This window comes from Polistes fuscatus, unplaced genomic scaffold (genome assembly GCF_010416935.1).
Source record: "Polistes fuscatus isolate 324 unplaced genomic scaffold, CU_Pfus_HIC Scaffold12, whole genome shotgun sequence".
NCBI classification, from domain to species: domain Eukaryota; kingdom Metazoa; phylum Arthropoda; class Insecta; order Hymenoptera; family Vespidae; genus Polistes; species Polistes fuscatus.
In genome coordinates, this window is record NW_025113020.1 from 5,714,402 (window position 1) to 5,734,556 (window position 20,155).

The 20,155-nt window shown below is 30.9% G+C and overlaps 2 protein-coding genes and 1 long non-coding RNA gene across 7 annotated transcripts; 2 read left to right on the forward strand and 1 right to left on the reverse strand.

Annotated features, from left to right (window-relative positions):
- The first annotated feature begins 18 nt into the window (after positions 1 to 18).
- LOC122513418 (active breakpoint cluster region-related protein) lies at positions 19 to 6,070 on the forward strand. 5 transcript variants are annotated; one of them, XM_043629760.1, is made up of 14 exons: positions 19 to 270; positions 710 to 1,528; positions 1,677 to 2,142; positions 2,228 to 2,462; positions 2,632 to 2,911; positions 2,986 to 3,165; positions 3,245 to 3,460; positions 3,695 to 3,814; positions 3,913 to 4,157; positions 4,231 to 4,492; positions 4,587 to 4,869; positions 4,949 to 5,219; positions 5,294 to 5,465; positions 5,616 to 6,070. In XM_043629760.1, exons 2-14 carry the CDS (start codon positions 1,415 to 1,417, stop codon positions 6,033 to 6,035), a joined length of 3,264 nt encoding a protein of 1,087 aa, XP_043485695.1. In that variant the 5' UTR covers positions 19 to 270; positions 710 to 1,414; the 3' UTR covers positions 6,036 to 6,070. The 5 variants fall into 5 exon arrangements, with proteins under 5 accessions (XP_043485695.1, XP_043485693.1, XP_043485690.1 ...); XM_043629758.1 differs by having other exon boundaries at positions 262 to 331; XM_043629755.1 differs by lacking the exon at positions 19 to 270 and adding an exon at positions 394 to 536.
- Positions 6,071 to 10,401: 4,331 nt separating this feature from the next.
- Positions 10,402 to 13,795, reverse strand: LOC122513420 (tyramine beta-hydroxylase). The gene is made up of 10 exons (XM_043629762.1): positions 13,361 to 13,795; positions 13,039 to 13,192; positions 12,727 to 12,873; positions 12,392 to 12,639; positions 11,974 to 12,127; positions 11,634 to 11,897; positions 11,321 to 11,551; positions 11,087 to 11,215; positions 10,755 to 10,929; positions 10,402 to 10,645 (listed from the first exon to the last, which is right to left on the reverse strand). The coding sequence occupies exons 1-10, from the start codon at positions 13,495 to 13,497 to the stop codon at positions 10,497 to 10,499; spliced, it is 1,788 nt and encodes a 595-aa protein (XP_043485697.1). The 5' UTR covers positions 13,498 to 13,795; the 3' UTR covers positions 10,402 to 10,496.
- Positions 13,796 to 15,566: 1,771 nt separating this feature from the next.
- On the forward strand, positions 15,567 to 20,109 carry LOC122513425. The gene is made up of 2 exons (XR_006302752.1): positions 15,567 to 16,620; positions 20,072 to 20,109. It is a non-coding gene; the product is annotated as an uncharacterized LOC122513425 (long non-coding RNA).
- The last annotated feature ends 46 nt before the right edge of the window (positions 20,110 to 20,155 follow it).

Sequence of the window (20,155 nt, forward strand, 5' to 3'; positions counted from 1 at the left end):
TACCTTATATAATATGTCATAATTATTCATAATCCGTGCATAAAAGTCATTTTATGATTCATCATTATTTCTACATTTTTTAAATATACAAATATTCGAATCTTTTCGATTGATTTGATCTAACGTAAAAACGTGAATTAAAATAATAAAATAGATAGAATTCGTAATCATAAATAATATTTGAATAACATATCTCTCGCGCGTTATTATGAGAGAAATATTTCAATGATGATTCGGCAATTCTTACGTAGATAATTAAATAATTCGAAGGTATTAAATTCATTATATACATATACATGTATCGTTTAAATTCATCGAGAAGTTACCATAGGTTATATCTTTTTTAATAATGATCCCTTTATTGATTACGTAATGGAAATAACTTAAATAAAATTCAAATTAATTTAGTGAATAATGTTTGCAACGATTGGAAAAAAGGAGGGGCATTTATTACACGGTCGAAAAATAATGGAAAGATCGTTCATATAAATAAAAGTAGGGCGGATCGGGGGTAGGTGGAGAGGATAGAAGGATAGGTAAAGGGGAAAAGAGAAAGAGGGAAAGAGAGTGGGAGATAGGGTTGGAAGAACACGTAATATATTTGTAACGAGCGGATATTCCAGGGATTAAAAAGGCCCTCCTACTGTGACCAAAGGGAAATCCCAATTTGATTTACATTACTTGTTGTAATTCTCTTTCTCTGATCTAGGTCTCGTTTGTCCCTGAATGAATGAATATTAACTGGGAGTAAATAAATCTAATATGGCGGAGGCGTGAAAAATGTTAGGAAGAATAATAAGAAGAAGAGTAAAAGAAGAAGAAGAAGAAGAAGAAGAAGAGGAAGAAGAGGAAGAAGAAGAAGAAGAAGAGGAGGAAGAGGAGAAGGAGGAGGAGGAGGAGGAGGTGGAGGATACGAGAGTAATCGGATTGTGACCTAAGCGGGGTGTAGACGACATCGTGCGATGTCGACAAGATGACAGCGGCTCAACGATGTTCGAAAGCTTAATTTTTAAAAGCGATATTACTAAATTATCGTTGAAAGAACAACTAATTGTAACGTGAGATTTATTTTCGTGTCTAAATTCTAGTGCATCTTCATTATTATTATTATTATTGTTGTTGTTATTATCTTTGTCATCATCATCATCATCATTACCATCACCATCGTTGTCGTTGTCGTATCGATAAGATTTACAGTTCGTAAGAAATTAAAGGGAGAGACGCGTGACTATGATTGCCGCGCCCGTGTGTGAGATGTATACAGCATTCTAAGTTAGTGTTGTTATTTTTCTTTTCTTTTTTCTTGTTTTCTTTCTTCTCCTCCTCCTCCTTCTGACTCTCTCCTCTTCTTCTTCTTCAACAACAACAACAACAACAACAACGACGACAACGACGAGAAACGGGGAATTAAACGATGAGCGTTTTCGGAGATTTTCAGCGCGTCTGGGTACAGAGATTCCCGGATAGCGCATTACCGGCTGCTTGGGAGGAAGATGTTAGAGCTAATTTGGTCAAACACAAGCAAAAGGTAACTCAATTTTACTTGCGTATTCATAATAACAATGATATCTATCGGTGATGTTTACTTACTGATAAGAGTAATCGTTTAGAGTGGAACAGTTCCATTCCTATTACGCGCTGACATTAACAAGTATTTGTTTTCTTTTCGTTATTAGGTAACAGCGTTGAGAGAAGAATTAGAGAAAGAAGAGTTCTATGTAGAGTATTTGGAACGATTATTAGCCGATGTTGAAAGACACAAACAGTTGGCTAATAGTACTAACGCTACGCTGCTTGACAATAAGCAGAATTCAGGAGAACCTCAAAGTGGAAAGCATGTATCCGATAATATAGAATCTGCTAATATCGGACATTGTCAAAATACGGATCATTCTCCGCCACCTCTTCCAGTACGAGAAGACATTAGCAAATTTCAGGATAAATGTGTTTCCGAATTGAGTTCTACGCTTGGAACTAATAAAAGACCTAAGAGCGAGATACCTAGAAGTCCTGAAAAAGTGCCTGAAACCAGAAGGAATAGTGATCCTGATGTGCCAAGTAATTATGTCACTGTAATCGAAGTTACCGGAAGTTCGAAAAAAGATAAAACTAATAATTCTTTTAAAGAAGAAGATGAAAAAGGTTTGATCTTATATAATGTCTCTTATTAGATTAAAGATTTATTATAATATATTCTTCTATTGACATTTATATTTTAATCAAGTAGAATCTGAGAAAGCTATTAACGAAGATGGAGAAGATGGAGATGCAGAGGCATCAGAAGAAGAACCTTACTATGATTCGGTAGCTTTGGATCAAACCGGGGAATATGTTTATATTGATGCTCGTGTTCCACCTGTTGGTAATAATAATGCAACCAGAGCACCTCCTCGTAGACCACCATCGCTTCCAGAATCTCCAGGCAATCAGAGCAACTATGTCAACATAGATTATTTTATACAGTAAGTTAATTATTATTTCATAATCTTAAATACTAGGTGGTCCCATAAGTTTTTTCCGCGCCATGTTATGTAACTCAGTAAATCAGCCTTAAACAACAAATATGAACTTATGGGACAACCTAATATATACTACGTAAATATATTGAACATCTTATATTTATTTTTCTAGACACAGGGCAGCAATGGATAGCGAAGATGAAGAAGGTGCTAGTCCTGCGCCACCAATTTTATTACGTGCGCTTAGTACTGACAATGAAACTGGGAGTAGCGATGCCGAACCATTAAGTTTAAGTGAAGGAAGTTTGGAATCACCAACACCGACTACGCCACGCAGACAAGAAAAAAGTAAAGATAGAGAAGATGATAGAACATCTATGGTCAAGTGTATCGTCAATTCTGTAGTCGAAAGTGAAGCAGTTTATGTCGAGTGTTTGAATGTTATGTTACAAGTAAGTAATACATTTTTTTTCTAATCCTATAACTTATAAATAATTTACTAATTAATGTAATAAACAAATTGCAGTACATGAAAGCTATTAGAGCTACATTAACAACGTCTCAACCAGTTATTTCAGAAGAAGAATTTGGTACTATGTTTTATAAAATTCCCGAATTACATAAACTACATCAAAACTTTATAGACGAACTTAGAAAAAAAACCGAAAAGTGGGATTTTAAGACTACTATAGGGGAACAATTTAAGGTATATTTTAATAATATTTTAAAAATGATAGTCTCGACAATTATATATTATTGTAATATTTGTTTTGAATTAATTACAGATTATGGCCAGCAATATAGGATTGTATGGTGCATTTTTACATAATTATGCTCGTGCTACCGACACCGTTCGTAGATGTTCTGCTCATTCTACTCAATTCGGAGAAATCACTAGAGATATACGACTCAGAGGATTTCCTAAAGGTCCAGGTTTATCCCTCGAAGATCTTCTACACAAACCTGTCGCTCGTGTTCAAAAAAATGCATTAGTCTTACACGTACGTGCATTCATAATTTGACAAAATATTCAATTAATTTATATTATAGATAAATATATCATTCTTATTCCATTTATTTTCCTTTATTTTTGTTGATTTCTTCAAAGCATCGATAAGACATTTGGAATTCTACCGAGATATTAATCACGTATTATATATCCCATTAATATCCAAGCAAGAGTTTATCTTATCTTTAATGTTGTATTGATAATTTCTCTGTTCGATTGATTGTAGGATCTACTTAAGCACACACCCATGAATCATGCTGATCATGCACCGCTCTCAGAAGCACTTGCTATGACTAGAAATTTTCTTGATGAATTTAATATTATTCAAACTAAGTCGATGTTCCCGGTAAGAATTTTAATATTTATATTCTTAGATATTTTTTTGTAAGTATATTTACCTACGTATTCGTGATATATTAAAGAACTTGTTTTCTATTTTTACAGAGTCATGACAGAGCGCAAAGAAGATTAGTTAAAAATTCATTCGTTGTTGAACTCTCAGATGGTCATAGGAAATTGAGGCATCTATTTTTATTTAACGATGTTATTGCTTGTGCTAAATATAAAGCTTCCGGTAGAGACAAGTTTACGTTTGAGTTAAAGTGGTACGTGCCAGTAGCAGAAGCTGTTGTTACGGAAGATGGTATTGAACCACGAGAAACTAGTCCAGCTAATGTAGTTGCTTTGAGGTATTGTAATAATATTATTTATCATTATTATCAAATTCTTTAATAATAATTATTATTATTTTTTTCGATACAGATCTCAAGCATGTACAGTGAGAGATCAGATTTTGTGGGAAGAACGAAATGACGAAAAAAGAATTAGACTTGGTGGTAGAGGTTCGGAAAAAAATCGTAAAAAATTAGCAGAACTGGAAGCACAATTGGTATTAGCGTCACCGAATTTAGTAATGCGGGTAGCGCATAAGAATCAACATCGAGTGCAAAACGCATATACTTTCTTTCTCTCCAGTGAGTTTGAACGATCTCAATGGATTGAAGCTGTGGAAGCATTGCAACAGGTACATTTATATGTAAATTTTATTTCAATTATAATATAATGTAGAAAATATTATATTAGAAAATAGGAATAATATAAAAATTTGTTAATTATAGGGCGGTCAACCACCAGGACCTCTACCTTTGACAATGTACGAATTACAAGCTTGGGTTACAGCTTGTCGAACATATTTACAAACAGACATGGGCAGTTATTTATTGAGATCTGGACGTGATGAAAGTTTATTACTTGGAGACTTGCATCTAACTCTGCTTGGCTTAACACCACCAGGATTAGATAGAATAGGAGACCTGTATATTATCGTAGAAGTGGATAGTTATGGACATTACTTTAAACGAGCTAAAAGCCGAGTCATTAGGAGTCAAGCTCCGACTTGGGGTAAATTCTTATTATATACATCCAATTATATTTTATTTTATACAGTGAATAATATATATTTTTGATTGTATTTGTAAAGGTGAGACATTTGTGGTTGAATTAGAAGGTAGTCAAAATGTTAGGATTTTACTTTATGAAGAATGTGGAACACGATCAGTATTAAGAGGCAAATGTATTCAACGATTAAGTAGATCATGGCTGCAATCCGATCAAGTGGAAAGATCCTTGAGTTTGGGTCCAGCTACATTAGACGTAGCTCTTAGATTCGTTCCCAGCGAAGTAACATTAAGGCGGGTGCCATCGGCTAAACCTCAAGGCTTATTTGGTGCTCGAATACAACAAGTTTGCAAGTATGTATTAATGATTACCAAAATAAAATTATATCGAATTTATATGAGCGAATAATCGGATTTCTGTTTGGTAGACGAGAAAAACGTGATGTACCATTTATAATAACTGCCTGCGTAAGAGAAGTTGAAAGAAGAGGTGTTGGAGAAGTAGGATTATATCGAGTATCCGGATCAGCATCTGATCTAACGAAACTTCGTAAATCATTTGAAAGTAATTCCTATGAAGCTGAACAACTTCTCAAAGAGGTTTGTAGAATTATTTCTAAATTTATTGTAACGTAAATACAATAGTCTCATATATCATGACTAATGTTTTACCTGTTGTTATAAAAAAGAATTTTTCTATAACACAATATGTTAATATATACAATATTATATATTATATATTATATGCAGGTTGATGTACATTCGGTAACTGGCGTACTGAAATTGTATTTACGCGAGATGCCGGAAGCATTATTTACAGACGCCCTTTACCCAGCATTTTTGGAAGCATTCCAAACAGGAGAATTATCAAGAAGTGCAGCTTTGCGACGAGTATACGAAGGATTACCGTCCGTGAATAAAGCAGTTATCGATTTTCTACTTGCCCATTTAATACGCGTCAACAAACACGAAGGACAGAACAAAATGTCTTTGCACAATTTGGCAACAGTATTTGGACCAACACTATTACGGCCAGGTACAAATTCTCGATCGGATTCTAAAAGTCGAGACCCATTGGCAGCAGGTACTGTAGATGTTATGGCACAGGCAGGTATACTTTATTGTTTTTTACAAATGCATATGCAACAACTAAATAATCAATCACTCTAGTCGACAGTGTTGTTTATTAAACGATGAAAATACCATAACGCTGCCTGACACATTTTTATTCAATCGATTTCTCATTTTTATTTGCCAGAATTATATATATATATATATAAATGAAAAGAAAACAATGCCAGAACAGAAATCAAAAAAGCAAATTTCATTTTTTAATTCAATGTTTTTGGCGTGTAATTTGAATTCGTGTTGTACGGGAATTCTACGGTATAAAATATATTTATATGTATATGTTAATTGAAAAACAAATGGCAGAGACTAATGGCTTTAAGTCGATAAATCTTTTTCTATACGTATTTTATTAATAACGCGATGTATTATTATTCTTGCAAATGCCTGAGAGTCGAAATATTTAAACACAGTAGTAAGAGGCAATGCTTACACAAGGGGAGTTAACGATAAAATCCATGCATTCTTAATTAAGTTTTCTATGTGCTAATAATTATAATAACAATATTATTAATATTAATAATATAATAATAATAATAATAATAATAATAATAATAATAATAATAATAATATAATAGTAATAGTAGTAATAATAATAATTTAATACAACAACAGTAACAGTAACAATATATTCTGTGTTCAACACGAGAAAGTTCCATATTTAAAAAAAGAAAATTAAAAAGAAAAACTTATAATTACCGTTTGTCGAAAAAACGAACGTCTCAAGTGTACAAAACGAAACAAAAGAAACAAACAAAAAAGCTTAATTACGAACTTGAACAATTTTATCGCAAAACGCTCCTTGTTAAATAAATTCTTGACGGAATTATGTATGCATGTATGTATGTATGTATGTACAGGGTTTTTGGAAAGGTTTATAAAACCGAATAGAAAATTCCGCATATACGTTCTAGCATCTTATTTATTTTTTTATAACTCTACTATCAAATACAATAGAAAGCTATTTGCTATCATTCAATGATACTCGTCGACTAACTTTGATTCGATAAGTTTCAAATATTGCATTGTCGAACGTATCAAAATTCTGACCTTTTTGGAGAGCCTGTTCACATATATATATATAAATCTACATGCTTCCATCGTAAAACCCATGCAAGTATTGTTATAGAAGAGTGGACTTTGTTAGAGTTAAGAAAACATCGATATGTTTTTACTCTCAAAAAGAAGAAAAAAGAAAAATGAAAAATGAAAAATGAAAAATGAAAAAATGGAAATCCATAATATATTTTTTACTTGACATTGTATTCAACTCACATATATATATATATATATATATATATATGAGAGATTCCAGTGACGATCGTCCACGTGATTGAATTCTATCCATTCGAAAGATAAATTTTCCTGCGAGAGAGAGAGATGCAAAGAAGTCTGGTCTGGTGCATCATCATTGGTGTGTGTGTGCGCGCTTTAGAAATTATAATAAAATAATAACGTTTTCTTATCAAGCGCGCGTTCCTAGCAGATGATAATCTAAATTTTTTCTTATACGCGCTATTTTTTTTTATATTTATGCAATAATAATAATAATGTCCACACGGTATAAACTATATATAACTTTAATAATAATAATAATAATAATCAATATACTCAAAAACTCATTCCACGTTCCTAAGACGTTTTTTTGCAGCAGATGTGAACTTTCAGGAACCTATGTTCCTTTAAATATACGCATATATACATATACAATTCATATTAAATGCATTTTATTGATAAAATAAAAGCAGAAAAAAATAAGAAAAACACATGTCAAAGATGATCTCTTCTTAATTTAGGCAGCAAAGAATTATTCGCCTTAAAACTCTGCAGAAAAATTCTTTCGTAATTAAATCTTTGATTGGATTCATCTGCACATGTTCTAGCATCTTATTTAATAACTGTACTGCCAAACACAAAAAAATATATTCTATATATCTCAAACATTACAGTATAACATTTATATCAGAGAGAAAAAGAGAGAGAGAGAGGGGGGGGAAGGGAGTATTGTAATATACAAATGTCAATTTCTATGTAATGATTATTAATAGTTTTTAGTTTGATACATCAAATGTTTCCAAGCATTTGTTGTACTTTGTATGAATTAATTTAATTTAATTTTATTTTATCTGTTATTATTATTATTATTATTATTACTATTACTATTATTATCAATATTATTATTATTCTTTTTTTCTATATATATGTATATGTATACACAGGGTGTACCTGCACTGGTGGTATTCAAGCGCGAAGATAATTTTGAAGCAATTTCATTGTTTATGGATTTAATAATATATTTTAGTACTCTAAGATTAAAAAGATTTCATACATGTAAGCTTCTAAATTGATACGATATAGTTTTAAACACAGCCAGTATCATTACATTTGTTTGCTATCTATTTTTAATTTATTTTTTCATGTAGAATCATATTACTAAATTCTGGCGTTGTTTTGCTTGTTTCTAACCACCGAAGAGCTGTGATCTTACTTGTTATTTTTTCTTCTATATCTATGTGATCTTAGTTGTAAATTCATTAATGCTGCGTAATATGCCAACAAATGTAAGCATGCGTACTGCAATGCCCAAAATTTTAAAATCGCTGAAAGAATATATTATTTAGTCTATCATTATAAGAACAATATTTCGAGCTCTTTTAAAGTTTTTATTTTGCCAGAAACAGATTGTGCATCGTTTAAAAGAAATCCATCTCTGTCGCTATCTATACTTGTATCCATGTTCATAATTATTTTATTATTGTACTATTATGCACTATTTTGCTTTCTTATTCACGCAGAACACTCTTGTATCATATATGTTATATATATATATGTATATGTATTTGACGGTATGAATCAAGAAACTTTTACGTTTCTTATCACATATGTTTTGTTTATCATATATAATATGTTTATAATTTTTAACGATCTGTACGTATATGTATCATTTAAAGTTTAAATGCAGTTTAATGCGATGCCAAAGAGAAAGATTTCTTTATTATTTAAGAAAAGGAAAGGAAAGAAAAGAAAACTAAATAAATAATTAAAGGAAGCAATGTATTTGGCAGTACAAATAAATATCTGATAAAATAACAGTGAATTGCTAGGAATGCTGAACTAACTTTGTGAGCTTTTTTAATGAACGTCGAAACAAAAAAAAAACAAAATTGACGACTTTTGCTTAGAGTTTGATGAAGGAAAGTAAGAAAGAAAAAATATTAGAAATTAAAAAAAAAAGAAGGAAGAAAAAAAATGGCGTTTGTTATTATAAGAACAAATAAACACAAAATATAAAATAATATTAAATAAATAAATGATGAGATACTTTCGTGAATGGACGTTTATGCTTGTACGGTGGCAACTATAGTATGTATGAAAATATGTTTGTAAGCGTAAGTAAGTGTGTGGATGAGTAATGTAAGTATGTATGTTTGTATGCATAATCAGCGCCCAATGTATTATATAGTAAATACGGGATATACTTTTAATTTTTATATCGTAGTCCTAAGGCTAAACCCTTTTTTGTACATTCATATGAAATGTAAAAACAAGTTTCTGCTACTATCATTATTATTACTATATTATTATTATGTTATTATTATTATTATTATTATTCTACGATAAATGATTCCGATTATTACAGTATTTGCTGCGATAAACATTCAATCAAGCTTAGCATTGACGATGTACTGCCAAAAATGAAAAGAACAAAAATAAGAGAAGAATATTAAGAAATTGAAAAAAAAAAAAAAAATAAAAACCAGTGCTTGTAAACTTGTAGGAATTCGTAAACTTTTCTACCGATAAATATAACTAATTATTATTTTTTATTATTATCATTACTATTACTATTATTAATATTATTCTTAAATAGATTCAAGAGACTACTTTTTTTCGTAATTTAGATCAAAGAATTGAATTTAACGCGAATGCTCGTACGTACTCATATATACACATCCACATTTAATAAAGTTTACGGAAGAAATAAAAAGAAAAAGAAAATTAAGATTGATTAACAGTTTTTCTATATTAAAAATGTTTGTTTTTTTTTGTTCATATCGATTATATTAATAATTTAATTGTTTCCTCTTTTCTTTTTTCTCTTTCTTTCTTCTTTTACATTATATCTCAACGAATTAACCCTTTGCACCCGAGAGGTGAATTTCGTTAAATAAACGTAGAAATAATGGATATCTTTTTCCCAAACTTAATATAAGTTTCTGTTAGAAATGTAAATAGACGATATAAATAAATGAATGCATTTTTCTCTTTCCGATATTATAAGAAATAAGGAATCAAAGAGACACCAGATTTATGTGGCATAAAATAGAAAAATCCAATTTGTGAAATGAAAAAAAATATTCAATGTACTAATAACGGATAGGTCTTGCGAGAGTACATTCAATAACAATTTGTTTAATTAGATATTTATTTTCTTCGAGCATAAAATTAAAGTTTATAATTATAATTGTTTATTACAGAAGAATTATCGTACCTAAATGAAGATTACATTGCATCATCAGTGATATCCGTTTTAAATGAAAAATCAAAGCAATCTCTAGCAGGTGGTGGTAAAGGCAACCTGATAGGAGTTGCGGCTATGTTATTCCACAAACCAGGTAACCGAGATCCATCAGATCCATTGCATTGCATTCCTTTAAATGTAGTAGAAAAAAAATAAGTAATTAGCATACTTATTAATTTAGAATACATTAAATATTACGATATAAATAAGAAAAAATGGAATAAATAAGAAAAACGTACCTAAAGGAGCGGCCTGATAAATATCGTGAAGTGCTTCGACGCGAACTTTAGTCCACTCGATACTCTTGTAATTATCAGATATTCCTTTTTCATTATTCGTCTTTTGATTTTCCCATTCTCTCATGTAACGAAAATACGTTCTCAATGCATCATCGCTAATGGCACTTTTGCATACCTAATATACAAATTATATTAATCATAAATTATTTTATAAATTTCAACTAAGATCATTTTTTAGATGCAACCCTTTTCCCTTGGATTTTTCCAAGCTGTTGAGTTCGATTGTATGCACGCGTTCTTATCAAACAAATTGTAAAATAGAATTAATTTACCTCTAAACGTGTATTAGGATAATAGTGTATGTAATTAACACACATCTCATCGGATATAGCAAAACCACCCAGAGTAATATTATCTCTTTGCATAGTGTTGTAAGTACAGGTCGTTATCAAGGAATCACCCTATTAACGTTACAACAAATATCGATAACTGTATCGTCCGAATAAAGAAAAAAAAATAGAAAAAAAAAGAAAAAACAAGATAAAAAGTAAGCTAACATTACTTACTGGTAAAACTGTAACAGGTTTAGGAAGTAATCTGATTTCTTGGAAATGTGTTGAATAATGATTATCATAATTCAAACGAGGTAGTTCAATTCCATCTCTAAAATGACGAGTAATCACTCTGGTGCCAGTTAAATGGGTGTGTAGTTGAGAACCAAATACGTGTATTCCACTTTGAGGTAAACCAACTCCGGTGCATTCAGATATACAATGACCAGATAAAAGAAAAGATTCCTATAATAATTAATACATCAAAAATGAATAGAGTTATCAGGAATTGTTCGTTTCTTCCAATGTATAACGAAATATTCGTTACCTGTTGTGGCGGAATAGCCATTTTGTCGGTATATTCTAATCCCAATTCGATCACCCCGGCGTCATACTTTCTTAAATTTTTTGTGAAAATGAAACGAATTCCCGAGGAATCTATATTACCAGCTTGGAGTTCAGGATTGTTGTAATGAACTTCTAACATAACGTGCGGATTAAAATTTTCACCGCCGATCGGCAAACCAGCTTCTTCTGGATACACAAACGCATCTGCTCCCATAGCCCAAGCTGCCAGAACTTTCTTACATATCTGATTTCGAAATATATTACTCGATAAATTTGATCGTTCATTTAAAATTGAATTGTCATTCGAGTATTTTTAATACCTGAGTTTTTTGTGGTCGATCAACACTATCACAGGGTCCTTCGTACATTGGAACTTCTGTGTCATCTGGACCAGAACAATGAAATACTTCAATGTGATGAATTAAATGTTTATTCTCCTCTTGAATCAGTGGACCAAATTGTAAAATATGGTGTCTGTTGGATATAGAATTTGTTTCTCAAAAAAAGAAATTTTAATAAATATAATTATATTTATTATCGCGAATATCCAGCTCGATAATGAACCCAACGTGCCATTTAATTTTTTAAGTACTTCTAAATACCCTAACGCAACCCTCTTAGATATAAAGATTTTAATTGTTTTCAGTTTAACAATTTTAATTAAAAATGAATTCTCATGGTGTGTTGGGTTGTTCATTCGCGAGGTGGATCAGTAAATTTGAATTTAAACGAATTTACTTTAATTTCAAAGGAGGAGGTAATTTGAATACTCGACACCAATAAGTAGTTTCCTTATTCGGTATTTGAATATTTTTCACGGTAACGTCGAATTTCCATGCATCCGAAGGAAATGTTGGTTTTTTATGAATAACTCGTAACAATTCTGTCCTAGCCATGCCAGAAAATTGACCATCTGTTATTTTTAAACCTGCCAAGGAAGTTAAAGGACCTCGTCCTTTTATCCACACGATGTGGGTGGTGCCTCTCTAAAATGAACATTTTTTTAAATAATTTCTTTTCCTAAATTTTCTTTTTCTAAATAAGTTAAACATACAAGCGTATGAATAGTTTACCTCGAATATATAATCATGTTCGTCGCAAGTATCGAATTTTCTCGTAAATGTAAACTTCATCGTATTGTTTCTTCTTTTCCAAGCAAAATTATCGCAATTTTGTTTTTCATCGAGAATCAATTTACCCTCAATGTCCGACCATGCGTCCTGATTTATTAATAATTTATATATAATAATAATAATATTAATAAGTTAGCTGCGATCGACGAGTACGCTCGTCATGGAAAAATTGTAATATTTTGTATTATTTTCATCGTATCATTTTTGCGACACAATTCGTTGAAAAAAAATCTTTTCTTTTCATATATCTACCTGTAATTGAGTTTGTTGATGCCAATCGGTCCACAGAATACAATAATCTGCAGGTTTAAATTCCCCATAATCGGAAAAACCAATAGCGAACCATGTATTTTGATCACCGGTGTAATGAATTTCTACTGTCACCAGTTTGCTCGTTAAATCGATTCTACGAATAATTAAAAAACAATTGTTTCACGTAAAAATAATTATTTTCTAAGATACGAACAATACTACAAGAAGAAAATCATTTAAATATTTTTCCCAAAGATATGATGAACTGGTGATAGGTGCTATAGCAAAGATTTAAAATGAGTGATTTATTTAACAATGATACCTCCAATGAAATGTAGCTTCCGATCCCAAAGGAATCGTGTGCACGTCATTTAAATTATTATTGTCAACGGATAAAGTAAACGCAACGATGTTTAAAATTTTTAATAAGAGTAACACCGAAAAATTCGCAAATAACATGGTCGAATTTATTATTTTATTAAACTGATTGATTATTAATTATCTTCTTTGTTAATAACGATGAATTTAAAGTTATTTTAACTATACTTGGATATAGTATTTGCAACTAGTTTCGTTTTTCGTGGATGAACAGCTACTGACGATTTGATCGCTTCCACTTTTCTTATGTTGAAATTTTCGCGCGTATTTGAAATGGTGCGCACGCTCCGTGATCGTCGCGCAGTCTGCCGGCCGATGCGCGAACTAAGAAGGGTCAAAAGCGTGACGTCATCGACACTTCATTTCCCCGCTTAATTCAAATTTTACGAATACGATATTGAAACGATTTTTAATTATTTTATGTCTAATATTTTCTATCATATTTTTAAGTTATTTAATGATTAATATTATCGATAGAATTTATTTGCCGCGTTCTTGATTGCCCTTAAATCAAATTACGTAAAATACATTTCTTCGTAGTTAGATTAAACAAGATATCGATTAATTAGCATTAAATGTTTAATTATAAAGTCAAATTTGCTTAGTTACAACGTTCGAACAAATATGCAGTTTTTCTTTTAAATGTTATAAATTATGTTTTCTTCCTATTTTTTTTTTTTTATATTGATATAAGTGTTGAATAGATCGAGTTTGATTTAAATGATTAGAATTCAATTTCTTCTTTTTCTTTTCATTTTATCAAGGTTACAGTATCGATTAGAAGTGTTACACTTTGTAATTTATGAAACAGGAAAAACATCATTTGCAAATGATATATATATATAGCCGATTATAATATTCATGAATTAATATTGTAATATATATAGCTTGCGTTGCACGAAATAATGAGCAATTAATTATGTCAATGATGAAATCCAGTCTCATGATTTTCGTATTGAAAAAATCAATTATTCTAATTGTGCAAATGATCGATTGATTTTTATGACAATATTTAAATTTTGTCGTTATTGAACTTTAACAATAAGTGGAATTCATATATAGAAAAGGGAAGAAAGAAAAGGATCATTCATACACACGTACACACACACATATACATAAAGAGACGCATAACTTTATTAGACGAATAGGAAAAATTTTAAGAGAGAGAGAGAGAGTTTAACGTTAAAAATTTCTTAATAACAGAATACCAGAGAAGGAAGAACCATATTGCATTCCCTTGCCATTTGAGTGAGGCATACCGTTTGGTAGAACGTAATAAAGAAATTCCATAGAAATTATTCCACGCATAGATGGAGAGAAAACTCTTCTCTTTGACTAACCTTTATTGCACTCAAGATTATTAATGCGGTGAAATTACTACGTGATGGTATTAAAACTAGATTTATATTAACAATTCTAAGTTAAGAAAATTCTTTCATTAAAAATATGACATGAAAGTTTACCGAAATCGTATCATTACCCTATATCATCGTACCTTTGATGTTTGGATTTTATTATCTTATCTACAGCGAATTTTTTCTGTAAATGCTGATGTAAAAAGTTTGTTATATTAGATGATGTGAAATCTTCTTGATCGATAACAAAACATATACTTTAAATAAGAGTGGGAAACCATTCAAGTTAACGAGCATGCGAAGGGTCAACTAGTCACTAACGAACAATACTTCACATAACTCTGTCTTCTAAAATCTTTTATTAGTCTCATGGGGGTTCTTTTTTGTTAAACGTTTGACCCTTTTTCTTATTTCTATAGTTCGTAAATCTATAAACCTATCAACCGAAAACTCGATCATGTAAAATGTTTGAAAAAGAAAAAGAAAAAAATGCGAAGGTAGGATTTGAATATAAAAAGACCTTCTACCTATTCAAACCATAATCTCGTATTCATTCTTTTCATAGAAATTCATCGGGCTTTTTTTTCTTTACCTGGCCAATCCGGTTATTTTCACCCTTACGCTTTATTTCTATAAGTAGAATAAATTAAACCGTATAACAGAAGATTTATCTTGAATGTATTTTGCGTAAATAATTTTTTTCTCGTCGGGAAGCGTTTAATGGAAAAATTTAATACTAAATTGTCTTATAAAATAAAACAAATGTTGTATAAATTAATAGGAAGTGATGTCACGAACTGCACACAGTTCAATGAATTTTTTAAAAACATATATTGTAAATTATGTAAGAATAATATACGAATAATGAACAGATCCTTAAGTATGTACAAATTATATACGATTTATAAAACAATTTGACACCGTGTGAAATATTTCAAACAGGTCTGTTAATTATTCGTAGTAACGCTTAAATATTTTATCTATCTTATTTATATCTCGAAGAAGACTCATTCGTCGGTCAATCGTGTCTGTGAGAAAGACAAGATATTTCACGTTCTAGCTTTTAACGAGCCTCGATTGAATATAATTGACAGTTTTAATCTCTTTAATAAGCGAGCACGATCGTCTAAAGGCGCCGTCATAATAATCACCCAACTTACAAGAGAGAAACTATCATTTATAAATACAACTGACAAATTTATTTCTTTACTCTTTTTTACCCCCCGTTTTCCGTTGGAATAGAAACGAATAAATAAAGGAAAAAACATCTTAAAATAAATACAGGAAGGGGGAATACTTTGTAATATATCGCACGTTTCGTGAAAGAAATTCCCATTAGAATAATATAAACTAATGAAAGATATAATCCGTAGGTTGAGAAAAGGGAAAAGAAAAAATAAAAATCCTCGGTCATCGTCATCATCATCATCATCATCGCCATCAAGAACAACGACTTGGCGTGTGTCTGGTGCTGATAGTTAGACGTCCGACGACCGTGATGTTGCCGACCGATTTAATGGTGGTGGGGTAGAAGAAATACTTGGGAGTGGTGCTGAGAATGGTTTGAATGGGGGTAAGAAGACGCCGGGGGAACCTTTGGAGTAGGGATTTAAGCGGAAGTGATGGGGGTAATCAAGAGGCACGTTGCCCTTGGACGCGCAGTGCCAGTCGGGAACGAAGAGTCTTTGCAATAGGACTTCAGTGTCGGAGCAACTGGTCCATCGTGTCTCATAAAGACCGGGATAATATACAAAGCACGTGGTGAGGAATGTAATCTCCGATGAGAATCACCGAATCTCTAACCGTGTACGCAGCGTTAAACATCTCAACAGGTATATTAACGTCAACGGTACGTACATATAGGATATTTTCATTTTTAACCGAAATACAACATTTTAAACAATACGAGAATGAATAATATAATTGTGGACATTATTTTTTTGTATTTTTTTTTTTAAATATAAAAAAAAAATTTACGTTACCGACCGAGCCAACCAGCGCGGGACCCCGCGTCTTTTTTCAGACGCCGTCGGATTTTATTTTATTTTATTTCTTTCTTTCTCTCTTGTATATACGATTATTTTATAATATTCTCTTCGTTTCTTTTTAGTTATCTTATTTTTTTAATTGACTTAAGAACGTGACTTATAGTCGTGGTTGGTCGTGAACGCAACGTGATTTGATTAAACGCCAATTGAAATGTCTTCTATTTTATTTTCTTTCTTTTTTAAATGCGTTGATTAAGATTTGATTTGAATTACGCTTGGAATACTTTGGCTTATAATTGATAATAAATTTAGAAATGATATTGGTGTAAATATTTGTATAGATCGAATGATCCAAGCGGTTAATCTATAATAGGTCGTTGATACGATTGATCAATATTATGTATTCCAAGCATGAATATTTTTACAGACTATCTAATCGTGTCTCTTTTTATTCGAATGATTTTCTTACAATTATTTGATATTTAGTTTATTGTATAATATGAAATGTTTCGTTACGACTTTAGGTAGGAAAAATAATTTACGTTAATATTATAAAATTAAGAATAAAAATAAAAATAAGAGGTAATAAGAATTTTTTGCAGAAATTGTAAAGCAAAGTAAACGATAAAATTGATGAATAGCGTAAACGCAAAGCGTTTTGTTTACGACAAGCGATAAGTTAGTTGACACAACGGCATCTGCTTCTACAAAGTGTTAAATACCCTCTCTCTCTTTCTCATTCTTGTTATAACTCAACATCTAATTGTTATCACGATAGCGAGCCGTAGACGTTTATAATATTAAACAGTGGAATAATTTATCCGATACAAATTGAGAAATTTCTTTGAATATTTTTAATTAAAATTCTTTTTATATTTACGTCTAAATTCTATATAAAAAGATGTATTGTATTTTTATCGTAACAAAATGAAACGTGACTTTACCGAAATTCAGTTATAATAATATACGATTTAAAATTTACATGACGTTATACAAGATTTGCATATACACACACGCACACACATATACATGAATACTGCAAGGATAAATTCGTGCGATTTTAATAGAAAACTCTTTCCCAATACTTTATTTATTTCTATTTTCGAGTACTTCGTAGAAGAAAACTTTTGGTTACGCTTTTGGGTAACTTTGATATCTTAAAACTGTTTAAAGATATAAATCATAGATTGAAAGTAGTTGGTATAGCAGACAAGTTTATGTCGATTCGATCGAATCATTTGATTTTACCAAGAACTACGAGATCTCTCTCTCTTCTTGCACTCTTGGCTCAGTTCCCACAGATTGTCTCTTGAGTGTAGATACGAAAGCTTATTCTCCAATGTAAAGTCCAATAAGATTTCGTTACTCTAATATTCGATATTCTCTTTTATTTTATTTCTTTTCTTCTTCTTTTTTGCGGTCAAAAAAGAAGAGGAAACCAGTTAACAGGATTTTCAAAGATATGCTTAATCAACCACTAATGTAAGTGTTCCTTCATCTAAGGACAAAATTATTCGCTCAATTTTTATATTAATATAAATTTAAAAATGTATTAATATATACTTAATATTTGCTTTTAATTATAATTAATTTGTATATACAGGATGCCCTTATATATAACTTGCGATGCAAGCAAACTTAATTCAATTTCAGTTCGATAAATTTCGATAAATTTCGATATCTTACTCTCGAATATTTCCAAGAACATTTTTATGCTTTTTAATATGTTTTCAAGTATTGTTAATATGATAAAATCTCTTGTATCTGTGTTACTCTTATGCACTCTTATGCTTATCAAATAAGGAAACAAGTTTCATCATGGTTGCGTCAAGTGAACAAATTCGAATCAACATTTTCTATTTAGTTGTTCATGTATAATCAATCCTTTGCTCTATTATACAACCAGTAACGGAACACTCTGTATATATAAATAATTAATTAATATTAATTTTTTAAACATAGGAAATGAAAGAATAACAAAACAATATATCACTTGGTATAAATTAATGAATATAAAATGTAGACAATTATAATTGTACGATATACGTATGATGTAGTATATTGAATATATAGTTTAATATTTAACATTGATAAATCGAATGTAAATATAAAAAAAATAAAAAAATAAAAAGGGACATCGGAATGATGAATCGCCATTATCGAGTACGAATGACTAACATCTTGCGCAATATTGCACGTCGCGAATACTTATCACTGATGCATGAAACTAGTGCAGTTTTATACAATGTATTTGTGTCTGCGTGTGTGTGTGTTTAAACACAATAATACTAGTTAAAACCAATCGTTGAAAATAAGAAGCATGATTTCGAGAAACTTCCCTTTTCGTATCTTTTTTTTATCAATGACGCGTCTCTCTTTTTTTTAACTGTAAAAATTCACTCTAAAGCAGAACAGTAATAAGAAGAAACAATATTATTACAACGCTAAAAATGGTTTCTATAGAAAAAGATTACAACGTGACGTTCACGTGAAAAGAAGAAAATAATCTTGTTAGTTAGAGAGATAATACATTTAAGTTGCCAACTGTTGGAACTTATCTGACTTTTTAAAAAGAAGTCGAAAAATATCTCCAAGCGTGCAATGCATTTATATATGACTTGCAACTCGTTTGTATCCAATTAGATAGTGCCAATACTATAATAAGTGGGTGTTATAGCCTTAACCTTTGCCTTCAATTCGCAAGTTTCTAATTCTGAAACGTTTTCTCCTCTTCTATAGGGGGGGGACGTTGTTAGTCACACTTCTATCTGCATACATAAATTTTCAGAGTGTGTGTGTGAAAGAGAGAGAGAGAGAGAACCGGAATGATGCCAGAATAGAAGTGCAAGCTCATTGATACACCGATATACCTGTTGTAGGAATGTTCATTGTCATAAACAGTGTCATATGCTTTTCATTTATTTTTGTTGTCAATTATATTTTAACGAACACCTCACGGCTATCCAATACTATCAAAGAATTCGCGTCTTTTTTACAGGCTGTTTAAAGTCAATAGCATGTGGTTTTGTTTATTCGTACTGGTCATCCATTCAGCTTATTAATCGTGTCCAAGTTGTTTGACTTTAATAATCTCAACGTTCTTATCTTTTCCCGTACTTTAAAAAGCAATTTTATATCGGATCTAATCTACTGATCATATTTCAATTTTATATTATAATTATTCGTCTCTCCTGAATGATATTTTAAATTGTAATATAATTTGAAATAATCCTCCCTCCACGAGAAAATAATTTACTTATGATAGGGTATATACAACAAATGTATATGATTATTTGTATGCATTTCTTCTAGTGAAAAGAAGATACGCGCGTACCGGCAACTTCTAAGAGCACTAGAAGAGGCCACAGAGCAGGCTTCTGTAATCGATGGGTTGAG